The 14170-nt window shown below is 40.3% G+C and overlaps 2 protein-coding genes across 2 annotated transcripts; both read left to right on the forward strand.

Annotated features, from left to right (window-relative positions):
• The first annotated feature begins 333 nt into the window (after positions 1-333).
• kcna6a (potassium voltage-gated channel, shaker-related, subfamily, member 6 a) lies at positions 334-3446 on the forward strand. The gene is made up of 2 exons (XM_039657880.2): positions 334-1980; positions 2177-3446. Exon 1 carries the CDS (start codon positions 531-533, stop codon positions 1956-1958), a length of 1428 nt encoding a protein of 475 aa, XP_039513814.2. The 5' UTR covers positions 334-530; the 3' UTR covers positions 1959-1980; positions 2177-3446.
• A 1873-nt stretch (positions 3447-5319) lies between these two features.
• kcna1a (potassium voltage-gated channel, shaker-related subfamily, member 1a) lies at positions 5320-12229 on the forward strand. Its single transcript, XM_039657879.2, has 2 exons — positions 5320-5921; positions 6278-12229. The coding sequence occupies exon 2, from the start codon at positions 6502-6504 to the stop codon at positions 7978-7980; it is 1479 nt and encodes a 492-aa protein (XP_039513813.1). The 5' UTR covers positions 5320-5921; positions 6278-6501; the 3' UTR covers positions 7981-12229.
• Positions 12230-14170: the final 1941 nt, after the last annotated feature.

Raw genomic sequence — 14170 nt, forward strand, 5'->3', positions numbered from 1 at the left:
GGGGGGGGGTGGAGGGGAGTAATGAGTGTGTGTGTGTGTGTGTGTGTGTGCGTGTGTGTGTGTGAGAGAGAGGGTGTGTGTGTGTATACTGTATAGTGGAGAGAGAGAGAGTGAGTGTGTTAGGGGTGAGTGTGTGTATTATTACAACTTGACAAATACAATAAACAGAAGCAACATCAAGCTTTTCAGTCTTCAAATTACAGGTTCTAACTTCGTGACAGTAAAGTTCAAACCAGCAAGGCGCATTGCTTCCAGTCACAGTGTGCCAATCACAGTCAGCCCACCCTCTGCTGTCTCAAGCAGTCTGAGTTACTATATCTGTTCCAGCTCTCGGCTGAGCGTGTTGTCAGTATGACTTTCTATTCCCTTAAACCAATAAACCGGGTTTGAATAGTTTGTAGAAGGTAGTAAAGTTTCAGAAGTTAGTTGAGGGCTCAATCTCCGTCAGGCTGGAGCTATCAGATCCCCAAAACTGGTGGAGTGGCAGCAAGTCGAGGAGGAACAACAGGCAACACTCTCGAGGGGCAAAGATGTCCCCAGAGAACCAGGATGAGAGCGTGGACCACGCTGACCACTTCCAGGACGTCTGTGAAGTGGAGTGTCCTGACCAGGAGTGCTGCGAGCACGTCACCATCAACATTTCAGGTCTGCGTTTCGAAACGCAACTTAAAACACTCGCAAGATTCCCGAACACGCTGCTAGGAGACCCGATTAAAAGGATGCGGTTCTTCGACCCGTTGAGGAACGAGTTCTTCTTCGACAGAAACAGACCCAGTTTTGATGCGATACTGTATTACTACCAGTCAGGAGGGAGGCTTCGAAGACCCATCAACGTGCCGGTTGAGATTTTTATCGATGAAATCAAATTTTACGAGATCGGCGATGACGTCATCCAACATTTCCAAGAGGACGAGGGTTTGCTGACGGAGGAAGAACGGCCCATGCCGTCCAGCGAGTTTAAGCGTCAAATCTGGCTGCTGTTCGAGTATCCTGACAGCTCAGGACCAGCCAGAATCATTGCTATAATATCTGTAATGATCATCTTGATATCCATTGTTATCTTCTGTCTAGAAACTTTGCCCGAATTTAGAGAGGATGATCGTGTGGTCAAAAACCAACTTGCACCGAACGGAACGACTTCAGTAACAAAATTAAGTCTACTGATGGATCCATTCTTCTTGTTGGAGACGATCTGCGTCGTTTGGTTTTCATTCGAACTGTTTGTAAGGTTTCTTTCATGTCCAAGCAAAGCTGCCTTCTTCAAAGACATAATGAACACCATAGATATTGTGGCTATTATTCCATATTTCATTACCCTAGGTTTAGACCTTTCCGAGACCGATTCAAACTCACCACAGAGCACGTCTCTCGCCATACTGAGAGTTATCCGCTTGGTTCGCGTCTTCAGGATTTTCAAACTCTCACGGCACTCCAAGGGTCTCCAAATTCTCGGTCAGACCCTACGAGCGAGCATGCGAGAACTCGGACTACTGATATTTTTCCTTCTCATCGGCATTATATTGTTCTCCAGTGCGGTTTACTTCGCCGAAGTGGACGACCCAGAATCTTCTTTTACTAGCATCCCTGACGCGTTCTGGTGGGCTGTTGTTACCATGACTACAGTTGGATATGGCGATATGTATCCCGTCACCATTGGAGGCAAAGTTGTTGGATCAATGTGTGCCATTGCAGGAGTTCTTACAATCGCCCTGCCGGTACCGGTAATCGTGTCGAATTTTAATTACTTCTATCACCGAGAGCACAACGCAGATGAGCAAGTGGAGTACACGCACGTGACCTGTGGCCGCCCGTTGCCTTCGTTATGTGACCGAAATAAAAGCGACAGTAAATCCTCTCTCGTGGTATCAGAGCATTCTAAAGACGACGAATGGAATTCATCAAGCGTATCAAATTTCAATCCATCAGAGGAACTTACAGAAAAACTCACAGCTGTATAAGAAATCCAAAAAGAGCTTTTATGTGAGTATCACATTCTGTGCGCGTACGTTTGGGCATCTTGTTTCTAGGGTTCCAAGTCTAGATAATGACTGTACGTTAGACAAGTCAATATATGTGCCTGACATCACGTTAATTGAATTCTAGATTACTTTTCTAATTTCCTAAGTCGAGAGAATGAGCTTTGTGTTAACATAAAGTTATTTGTCCTCTTGTTCAGGTGGACAGCGCCGCTCAAACTTAACTCGTTCCGGCATTCTGTGTTTCCACTGTTATACGGTAGGGGGCGCTATGACACATCTTCTGTTCTGAAAGAGTACAAAATCTGATCAAGCAGCAGAAATAGCGATATCATAAATATGTGCATATTTAAAATAGCGCTCAATCATCAATATTAAACAACATATATACATCTAAATGAATTTAATGAAGCAGGACTGTGAAGCTTTGGGGGTGTTGATGGACTCGATCTGTTTTGAATCCCAGTGAAGAAAAAATGCGTTCACATGACACTTTTGTGAAAAGAATCAAAAATGCTGTGTCTGGGTGGCAAGATTTTTCAAAAACGCTGGAGGGGAAAGAGTTAAAAGGACCAATGTGATATTATCGATATTATGGGTATCAACCGCCCCCTTGCGGCGAGGTTAGGGATCTACGGAGTCCTACAGCCTGGAACCTGTTTGAGAAGGCAAATGTCACACTGTTTCATGTCTCATTATCTGCCCCCACCTGATGTTACTTCTGATTGCAGGATGCAGCAGATGTATGAAGGCATTTCTTCTCTATAAAGAAGACAGAAGTTCATATTATTTTCGTAACCTAAAATATGTGTGCATTGTGACCTTAAAATTTATGTCCGTTGTTCGTCAGGAAAGGAAATATTTATGTGTCGAAAGGAATGTAACAACAAAACTTTTTTTCATTTACCTATTTATGTGCATAATGCAAATACATACTGTAGCCTATGTGAAAATATTATAGTTTTCTTTGTGACGTAAGTGCGTCAACAAACCCGATTGTCGTGAGACAACAGGTAAAGAGAAGCCAAAATGTGTGAAATGCCAAAAAATAAGTGAATGTAAAAATTTATACTCAGAGGCTGCCACTGATTTTGTAACATATTGTAATATATTTGTAATCTAGAACTTATTTAAATATTTATAAATTGATTTAAGTTTTGTTCATTATGTCAGTGCCTTATGCGAAATTGCTCTTAAAATATCTCCATAATCTTTGCCTTGTGCTTTCTGTGTGCGAGTTGTTGTTGGCACATGTTGCCTTTGCTCAGGATGAAATGTAATTGAATGGTCTGACACTTGTTTCCTTAACATTTGTTTTGATTTGCTAACCTGCCCACATGACTGCATCAGACCAAGTGAATTAACTATTTTTCTAATTTATTAATGAGGTAAGAATGAACTTATTTTTGCTAAATAAATAATTTGTCTCAATCATATTAGAAGTTTGTTTTCATCATTTTTTCAATAGCATTGTAGCATGGAAAGTAGCCTTGAATAATATTTCGGACTAAGCATGAAATACATATACATTGCTTAGCATAAGTGTATACACCCATGCTAAAGTTGGATTAAAAATCATCTTTTGGAAATTTATCTTAATGACTTTAAAAAAAACAGGAAAACTCCAACCTTTAAGGACACCAATTTCCTTTGTGAATAAATAATGTATCGTAAATAAATTAATCCTTCCTTACAGGGTCCTGACTTACCCACTGTATTTTAAGGAAGATAATTTATTTATTTATGATACATTATTTTCAAATAAAAGGTTGGAGTTTTCCTAATTTTTTTTATTAATTCCCAAAGATCTTTTTAGTCAACTTTAGCATGGGTGTATTCCCTTATTCTAAGCACTATATATGTGATAGCAATGGTCCAAGACACTCACTTGCAATTTAGATTGAGGTGGGTGTCCTTTTACTGAGAAAGTGAAGTGGAGGCATGCAATTATTTTATGTCTCCAAAATCAAGATGAAGTAAGTTGGTCATGGTCAGTTTAAACAGAGAGATGAAACACTTACAAAACTGCACAATTACTCCATCAATAATGTATAACAGGTGGGATCTATGACACTTCAGACAGCTCTGATAAATGACTACCAATGCGTTTATGTTGATTGAACTAATCACTGCTCACCGAAAGTATGCCTACATGTACTGAGGGGAAGTCATTGAACAGCAAAGTGAAGGGAGGAAAGGGCTGGCCATTTCTTATTCATGATATTTAGCAGTTAAGAGCTCGCTGCAGCTGCTGTTCTAACAGTGCCGGATAATAAAAAACTGTTGTGCTTGTACTCTGGTTGGCTGATGGACATGTTCATGATTTATGTGGAACAAATTAGTAGATCAACTGGATATACTAAGTTTCATGAGTTATCTTATACATTTTAGTCTATATTTATTTATAAATTAATGTATCTTTTTATTCAGGATTTTCCTCGCTTAATTGTGTTACATTGATTACACTAATGGGAAGATGCCATGCACAGATCAATCATTTCTGTGGTGTTTACATCGTTTGGTGATGTTTGTATGCCACCTACTGGTGAATAGGAGGAATCATCGCTGTCTACAGACGTGGAGTTGTGTCAATTTAATTAAGGAAAGTATTATTACTTACTTTATCTGAATTATCGGATGATGTAATAATACTTCCCTTAATTAGATTAATACATATATCAATTTTATTTATTTATTTATTTATTTAGCCTCAAATATTAAAATAACTGGCAAAATCATGTCAACTGCATCTTAAAATGATTTATCTTTTCTGTCATTCACTTAGGCTACATATTAGTGGTATATTCTTGATGCATTTGTGAGTGATTTTCTAAATGACCAAAATATTAAGGAAAAAAAAATCCAGTTATTATTATTTAGAGAAAATTGTGATTTTTTTTTTTTTTGGGAGGGGGGAAGCCTATTATTGGCGTTTACTGAAAAGAGCTCTCTAACTGAGGTGTTGCACAAACCGCCGTCCGTCCAAGTACATACACCCACGTTATTCTATAAATATTCCAACCCCCGCACGATCTAGTCTCCCGTCAACACGCATGGAGCTGTGAGGCTCTATAACTCTTTTGGGTGGAAACAAGTCGCAGTATTGCACGAAGAAGAGCACTTTAGAGAAGCCGTCTTTTTATTGTGGTTATTGGTTAGTGTGGTCAGTTAAAGTATCTGTGCACATTAGTGCTCGGCGAATCAGATACTGCGCCAGTGTTGGCACATAAATGCTCTCGCGCATTGCGTGGACAAGCACTTGTGGCCACGCATTGCGTCGAACCCCTCCCCCATACTGTCCTACCCCCCTCTCCCGCTCCTCGTTCTCCCATGTGCAATACAGTGCAACAATATGTTGGGCATGATTAAGGAATTATTCCCTCTCCCCTTATTGATCTCCCCTTTAAGAAGCCTTTCGCTTCCATACACCCCTGTCAGTGTGTCCAGATAAAGCAGACCGCTCGTCTTCTTGTCTACTCGTAAGAGGGAAATTTTGCTGATGCAGTAATGTCTGGAAATGGTATGGTTCGCTTTTGCCCCCTTAATGTATCTCCCGCCTGAGCTGAGCTGCAGCATTACAATTTCTCATGCAGTATAAGCCATTTACACCGAGGTGCCGCCGCACGAGCATGAGCGCAGGGAGGACGTTGCGGCTTCATGTTTTCTTTTAGCCTTTCCCCCCGCTTCTTGTGTTTTATCCCTCGTTCAAATTGAATGTGAAACTTTGTAATACATCTCAAAGCCATATTTCTGTCATTATAGCGTCGCGTGCGAATGTCGTGAATCATTTCATTTCAATATGGATGTGACATTTATGGACGAACATTTTGAAATTGAGAAGATGTGAAGAAGCTTTTGCAAGGGCATTTTCTACAACAAAAGGGAATCGAGGGTGCATTACTGACAGGAGACTGCCGGCAGAAGACGCATTCCTTCAGTAGCGAGGTGAGCATCATAACTGCATGTACTATATGCCTGAAGTGAAAGTCATTTTCATGTTTTCCTATCAATTTATGTACTCAAACTTACATCTAAGCTATTCAATAATATGTTTCCCTATATATAAAGTGAGAAGTAGACTGCATGTATCCTATGTAGTGATGGAGCAAAAGTGACAGTGTCCTGTCAGATCTTTTCCATAACCTAAATTAGCATAATGATTCAGAATTGTGCCCTTAAGGCTGTGCACTTCTGTGATATATACATACAATAACAAGTAAATAAATAAATAAGTAGTCTGAACTTGCTGAGCTAGCAAATATCGCCGCTGTTCGATCCATTTTTCTCTGACTCGGTGACAGAGGCAGCCGTAGTGGATGCAGCGGAAGGGAGCGATGGTCGAATCTGTGACAACCGCAGTGGGGCCACACTGAGGAAAGATCAAGTCATACCATATACCCGGGGATCGAGATAGATTTAAGGGTCTGGAATCGGAGCAAAGTAAGCAAAGCGACGCCTTGGGAGGGCAGTTGGATGTCTACTCAATTAAATTAACTCCTGCGGAGCTCCAACTTTGACCTGCAGGATGACAGTCGTGCCTGGGGACAACATGGATGAGACCTCTGCCGTGCCAGGACATCCGCAGGACACGTACCCTCCTGACCAGGATGATCATGAATGCTGCGAACGGGTGGTCATCAATATAGCGGGGCTGCGCTTCGAGACCCAGCTCAAAACTCTCTCCCAGTTTCCAGAGACTCTCTTAGGTAACCCAAAGAAGCGGATGCGGTATTTCGATCCCTTGAGAAACGAGTACTTCTTTGACAGAAATCGTCCGAGCTTTGATGCCATCCTCTACTACTATCAGTCCGGTGGAAGACTGAGAAGGCCGGCAAACGTCCCATTGGATATGTTCTCGGAAGAAATTAAGTTCTATGAACTTGGGGTCGAGGCGATGGAGAAGTTTCGCGAAGATGAGGGCTTCATCCGTGAGGAAGAGCGGCCCTTGCCAGAGCGCGAGTTTCAACGACAAATCTGGCTTCTGTTCGAGCACCCCGAGAGCTCGGGGCCGGCCAGAGGAATTGCTATTGTATCTGTTATGGTCATTTTAATTTCCATCGTCATTTTCTGTTTGGAGACTTTACCTGAACTGAAAGAGGACCCTGCAGGGCGGATACAGACTATAGGCAACACCACCTTCTACTACAAACCAAACATCCTGACCGATCCCTTCTTTATTGTAGAGACCCTCTGTATCATCTGGTTTTCGTTTGAATTGATAGTCCGCTTCTTTGCTTGCCCGAGCAAAGCGGCTTTCTTTAAGAATATGATGAACACCATTGACATCGTGGCCATCATCCCCTACTTCATCACGTTGGGCACAGAGTTAGCGGACGAGCCGGACGGAAAGGAGGGAAAGGGCGAGCAGGCAACATCACTGGCCATCCTCAGGGTGATCCGTCTGGTCAGGGTGTTCAGGATCTTTAAACTATCCAGGCACTCCAAAGGCCTTCAGATTTTGGGGCAGACCCTCAAAGCCAGTATGCGAGAGCTTGGATTGCTTATTTTCTTCCTCTTCATTGGCGTCATATTGTTCTCCAGTGCTGTGTATTTCGCAGAGGCCGAGGAAAAAGGGTCCTACTTCACCAGCATCCCTGACGCGTTCTGGTGGGCGGTTGTGTCGATGACCACCGTAGGCTACGGGGACATGGTGCCAGTGACTATAGGGGGCAAGATCGTGGGTTCCCTGTGCGCCATCGCCGGTGTGCTGACCATCGCCCTCCCCGTGCCTGTCATTGTGTCCAACTTCAACTATTTCTACCATAGAGAAACTGAAGGAGAGGAGCAGGCCCAACTCCTCAACGTGAGCAACCCGAACATCGCCTCCGATTCCAACTCCAGTCGTCGCAGCTCCTCGACCGTCAGCAAGTCCGAGTACATGGAGATAGACGGAGACATAAACAACAGCATCGACAACTTCAGAGATGCCAACCTCAGAACTGGCAACTGCACTACCGCTAATCAGAACTGTGTGAACAACAGTAAGCTGCGAACCGTGGTCTAGAGACACCGTAGAAAACTCAGTCGAGTACTGACTGGTCACATATGAATGCTTACTTTACCTCCTCTCGTGAGCCCTTGCAATGCGAATATCTTTACAATGCAGACGAAAGAAAAATACTACACCAAAACAGAACAAAACTGCGGCAAACGAGGCGGATGATTCAGTATATACTTAGTCTAATACATTTCCAAAGAGGATGATTCAGAAAAAAAAGCCTCCACGAGCACCTAGCTAACGTCCACAGGCACTGAAGGACTCTCGACGATGGGATTACTAAAAAATCACGCATGGACTGCAGACTACATTTCACTGCATCCGGAAAAGTGCATAAAAGACCAAGTGCAGTGTGCGGTGGACGCCTCGTCCGTGGGTGGTCTTCCCCAACTGACCAGCAAAGCACCTTATAATGAACAAGACTTATCTTCTGCTGGGATGCTACGGAGGCCAAGGTCATCGCCTCATGGACATCCGCATTGCTGCTATTTTCCAGCAGATGCTGTAATTTAGATATCACCAAGTGATTAAATGCCATGCCCTTTAGATATAAGACAGCACAATGCCGAAAGAGGAGCCTCATAGTTAGCATGTTTAGATTATCCTCGTTTTGATATTGGCATGCGTCGGACATTACCTCATGACGATAGGACACCTGTTCCTGTTTTGCTTTTCTTTTGCATTCGGTTCCATCAGCTCCCCCTCTCCATCAACCTCCTTATTTTGTCGCCATGAAAAGTGCACTAGTGTGTCATGATTTGAGATGCTTATCATTTAGGTGTATTTAAAGACTGAATGTTTAACCTTACGGGAAACAGAATCTTAATGATATCATAGCATGTCAAAAGAACCTGCATTATGGCCTACTCAACTAAGGTACTGTGTATCCTAGTATATTTAATGCATGACATCGGTATAACAGCTTGTTGCAATTGAGATACCTCGTAAGGGTGTCGTTGTTACAATCAGGGAAACTAGGGACGTCGATTCCTTGACGTTTTCTGAAATGTGACAAAATATATATGCAAGCCCCAACGCTGGGATGCAAACTTTTCAATCTAAAAAGTAGTCAAAGACACAGAAAAAGAACTATCAAGATACTATCAAATGCATATACTCATAATAAGCGCACCTGTTAAAAACAAAAAACAAAAAAATGAATATAACTTAAATAGTGCAGTGCATGGGCATTCTCTCTCTCTCTCTCTTTGAGAAAAAAAAAAAGAAAGAAGAAAACTATGGGCAATTATACTTCACGCTTCCATTTTGTGATCAAATTTAGGATTTATGGAATCAAAAATCGCTTAATTTATCTTAGCAGGATGCAAAAGAGAACATGGCAGAATTATTCATATTAGTTGCTAGTGCCTTTGACCCTCTCAGCAACCGGACAGGTGAAAGTGCCTCAGAGTAACTGGAGTTTTGGGCAGGGCAACAGAACAATATCTGCTCTAGAACTGTCATAATGTATGTTGAGGCTGGTCATTACAGTGTATTTGGAGTGCTTTTCATTTTCGTTGTTGTTTTGCTGAACGTGACACATGGTTGTCAGGCACAAACTCAAACATTTTCTTCTTTTTTCATATGACAGCTGAGCTTGAGTATGAAATCAGACACATGACGGGACCTTTTAGAGTTTTCGATCTGCCTTTCTTTGTGCTTTTGATTATGTTGTGCCATAATAAAGAGTCTACCTCAGTGAGGTCGCCGCACAGCTCACTGCAGAGCAGAACATGTGATACATAAGAGCCTGTGAAGTGTGATGATACGTCAGAAATAATACACTTAGTGTGCCCTAGAATTAGCCTTTATTCAAGCACTTACAACAAACGCAACAATGCGGCCGTCCCTGACCCCCTCGTATCTGTAACGCTCCATTGCTAAGCACAATCAACATTCACTTTGGTTTCTGTTTTGCGATTTAGTCCTTTTTTAAAAGAGTGATCTGGGAAGAGACCACAGCACAGGTTTTCCTAATACCACAGGGTACTAAGTAGATCATTTCAAAAAATCATTTTAAAGTATGTCCTCAACAAGAAGTGTCTCCCTAATGTTAAAAAGTCATGTTTATCCCATTAGTATAGCAACCTCAAATTAAGACGGTATATTAAGCCCGCACCCGTCCGGGCCATATGCACACAGGTACTGTAAATCACCAAATTTGAATGCAGACTTAATCGATTTATGGAGTGCACTGATGACTTAAACTTTAATGTGAAATCTCGAATTCATGCTAATGAGGGCTATTTCAGTGCATACAGCTAAATGCGAAATATTCAAGTTTTTCATTTTCCTTGATAATTAAAAAGCGCTTTAAAATGGCCACGATTAAATTAGTCTTTTTGGGTGTAACTTCATTTGACGAACACAAGCAAGTCTGCTTGAGCACTAGCAGCTCGTAAACAAGTTGCCTGATCATGTGACCTTTATCGATCCTTGAGGTGTGATTGTAATCAAAGGCAAACAGCAGTATTTTACCATTGGGCAGTTTCCTATAACACTAACACGGGTTTAGTCACCTCTGCTGTAGCTCTGTGCCAGAAAGAAGTTTTCAGGGCTTTATTTATATGCATTTTGTTTTGAATTCATAACATTGCTTCAGCGGAAACAAAAACGGGCTTAGCAAACGTAAAATCATTAACAGGCTACCATATTTTATCACAACAATTTCATTTTAATATGGTAAATGAAAAATGATGAGACGAGTAAGAACTGTTTCTACTGGGCATGTGAGTGGTGATCAAACCCTATGGTGCTATGCATACTCCTATATTTAATAACTACACCATATATCATAGCAATAGGGATTAAGTGTGTTACAGGACTGTCCAGAATGCTTATTTTGATATTTACCAAGGGCTGTGGCAAACAAACTTTTGATAAGAATAGAGATGTGAATCTACTATAATGCAAGAGGACAAACAATTTCCACCTAGGATCATTTTTCATGTACTTTATGTTAAGAGACTGTAACAAAAAAAAAAAAAAAAAAAGAAATGTTCCTTTAAGTGGATGTGTTGCTTCTTTTTCCCTATTGAAGCAAATGATGTTAGTACTGTGGATTTAAGTATTAGGAGGGTAGGTCTTTTATCAGTTGAGTCCGTAAAGGTGTAAATCCATAGCATACTTCATGTTTTATTTGTATTTCTTCTGATTTGGTTGTTTTGCATTGTTCAACAAGCTGAAACCTTATTTCAAGAAGGGATAAAAGGTAAAATACACTGTAGTGGAATAAAAAAAAGAACTATTAATGACTGACGTGCCATCATAACTGATGCTAAGTTACCCGATGTGAAAGCTAGTTGTTGAAAAATGAGGATCCCTAGGTTGTGGCCTTTAGGAGGATGTCAGACATACTTATTTTCTTCACCTGCGTGGCCTCGTCTAGCTATATTACCATGTTACGTCCATGTGGCACTATAGTTAACTGTACTATAACAAACCCATGCCCTTGATAAAACTACAGTAGACTCATCAACGAGTCCATAAGACAAGCCATTACAAATATATAGGAAGATTATAGCTTGTATTATCAATATCATGAAATAAAAAAAAAATGGCATTAGCATCGAAAATGTACTGTACATTGTACTTTTTTTTGTAATAACCTTAACTCCATACCGCCATACCAAACCAAAACTCAACAGCAACCTAGCAATTGCAAAAATCTGCATGGTGTATGGAAGACTGCATGAGCTTAGCCTTTCAAAACTGAGGATCAACTATATTCTGGTTGCATCATTTTTTTAAGCCCTTGCTGTCATTTGTTCCCATCTTCATTATTTATACGCCAATGTTATTTTTGTTCCCTTTCGTTTTGGGATGTTCTCTAATCTGTCAAACTCCACTGATTGTGTTTATTTATTTATTTATTAGCTTCATTTGTGATTTTGCTGTTTGCTTTCAGGATGCTGAATGATACAAGTCATGGAATGATGCATTTGACAAAACATTCAATTCCGCCACAAAAACCCAAACTAGAGTCCATACAGTCATTACTGGCCATCTCAGCTACATGTTTATGTTAGACAGATGATGACTCCATGTTAATGGTTGTTCCATGTACATCTGGTCAAACTGTTCATGTCGTTTCTGTACGTTTTTTTGATTTAATCTTTGTAATGCTAAATTATTTTTTAATGTTGTCGTACGTTGACAAAGGCATGGTCTGTGATCTATGCAAGGGTTCTTTTGTTTCTTATGTCAAATATGATTTGATCATACATCCAAATCAATAAATTTTTAATTATCAGCTGTCAGGTGTATGTTACTGGTTTTTGGAAGTGGTATATTTTCTAAATGCTTTAGCTTTGAAAACACAAGTAAATGACACTTTTCATGAGTGCGCAACACTTTTGTGTCCTGTTACTTTTTTTTTATTTTATTTTATTTTTTTGTTGCAAGCATTTGATAAAACTAACATAAAATAAACTTGAAAAGTAGCACATTAAATGCCTGTATCCCATAAAACTGGATAAATTTCAAACTTTCAACATAATCTGATGAAATGATATTCAATAGCAGTGAACTTTTATCAGTTAACTCTGTAAAGGTGTATTTACATAATATTTTTTACAATTTATTTTTATTTGGTCGTTTTTCTATTTTTTTTTTTTAAATCTTGCATAGATTTTATACATATTTAATATCATAATTGTACCATAATATGTTCAAATGATATCCAATGCTTAGCAGTACAAAATATTTTTATATGATTATATATTTTTTTAAATTATGAAACCATTTTAATGACCAAAACGTAGTTTATTCACGAATAACAGATATTGTGTTTGCTGCATGATTTCCTTATTAATATTCCTTTAAAAACTGTGACATGCAGGAAGTGACATCATTCAAACACTTTCTACGGTATGACTGATGACAAGTAAATAGTATAATTTTAGTTGTATTTTTTTCAGTTGACGGTATTCAGTCAGTCAAACAATTAAATGTGTTACCCAAATTATTGTATGATTTTTAAAAATTGTTTTAATGTTATAATTATCTTTAATAATTAAATGAGAGAAATAAGGGTTTTAAAGGGTTATTTCACCCCCTCATCACCCTCATGTCTTTCCAAACCCACAAGACTTTCATTCATTTTTCCCTCCATTGACAGCTTCATAAACAGATCAAGAGCAGTTTGCACAATCGCTTTATATGATGAACAGATTGAATTTATGCTTTTGATCAGTGAACTCAAACAGAACCTCATTGGCTCTCACACGTCAAGCAAGCATGCGTCAGCTTCCGTTTACCACAACTGATCATGTGCGAGTTGATGAATATTGACGATTTATTTCATTGTCCAATTGATAATGAAGGACATATGATGAATATCATGCAGTGCAGTGCTGAACACTTTGTCCTTAAAACATCCTTAAGCAAAGTGACAAAAAAAAGTGACCATAATGATATTGAGGACGGTCTATGGAGCTTTCTGTGTGGTTATGTGTATTGTAACAGAAAGCCCCTAGTCATCCAGCTCACACTGAACAGACATGGCAACAAAAGGATGTGAACGGGCAGTTTACATCGTCAACAAGATGTCTATCTCCTGCTTTCAATCCACCTAGCGCCTGCTTTCCTTTATACACACGCACATCAGGCACATTTGGTTTCCCTTGAGAGTTGAAAACATGATATTGGAGTGTCTTGTGCTCGGAGTACCCTTGCTCAGTCTCTCCTCCTCTGCATTGCCCTCTGGAGCTGCAGTTCTCTGCAGGCTGGAGCTGGGGTGGGGTGAGCTGGCGTCAGGCCCAGTGCAGTTCCTCTGTCCTGTCCTAACCGACCACATGCGTCCTATATGCTGAGGATCTGAGACTGATCTCCATGTGTTCCCTGTCATAAAGCAGTTTTATTTAGTGATGTTAAAATCGTTCACATGGATCCTCCAGCTGTGCCATGACGGAGCTGGAAAACTCCACCTCGCAATTAACAGCCGCTCCAGTCTGGGTAATCTCTGCCGTCTGCCGCGCTGATTGAGGATTGCTCCGGTTTCTCAGTCGCAAAAACAGACCGCCCTAATGGAAGCCCCCAGATGTAGGCTATCTGAGGTCAGACAAGGTTATTGCCAGTGTTTTTGGATCATTTAGGGAATAAGTACTTTGGGGAAACTTATAGCCGATATGCATTTTTGGTTTTTTTATTAGAATGCATATACTTTCTAATGAAAATGCTATACTAAATAAATACA

The sequence above is a fragment of the Pimephales promelas genome, chromosome 25 (genome assembly GCF_988280905.1).
Source record: "Pimephales promelas chromosome 25, fPimPro1.hap1.1, whole genome shotgun sequence".
In the NCBI taxonomy this organism is placed as follows: Eukaryota; Metazoa; Chordata; class Actinopteri; order Cypriniformes; family Leuciscidae; genus Pimephales; species Pimephales promelas.

Excerpts from the sequence above, each read along its gene's own strand:
- kcna6a (XM_039657880.2), top strand. The coding sequence starts at position 531 with ATGTCCCCAGAGAACCAGGATGAGAGCGTGGACCACGCTGACCACTTC.
- kcna1a (XM_039657879.2), top strand. The coding sequence starts at position 6,502 with ATGACAGTCGTGCCTGGGGACAACATGGATGAGACCTCTGCCGTGCCA.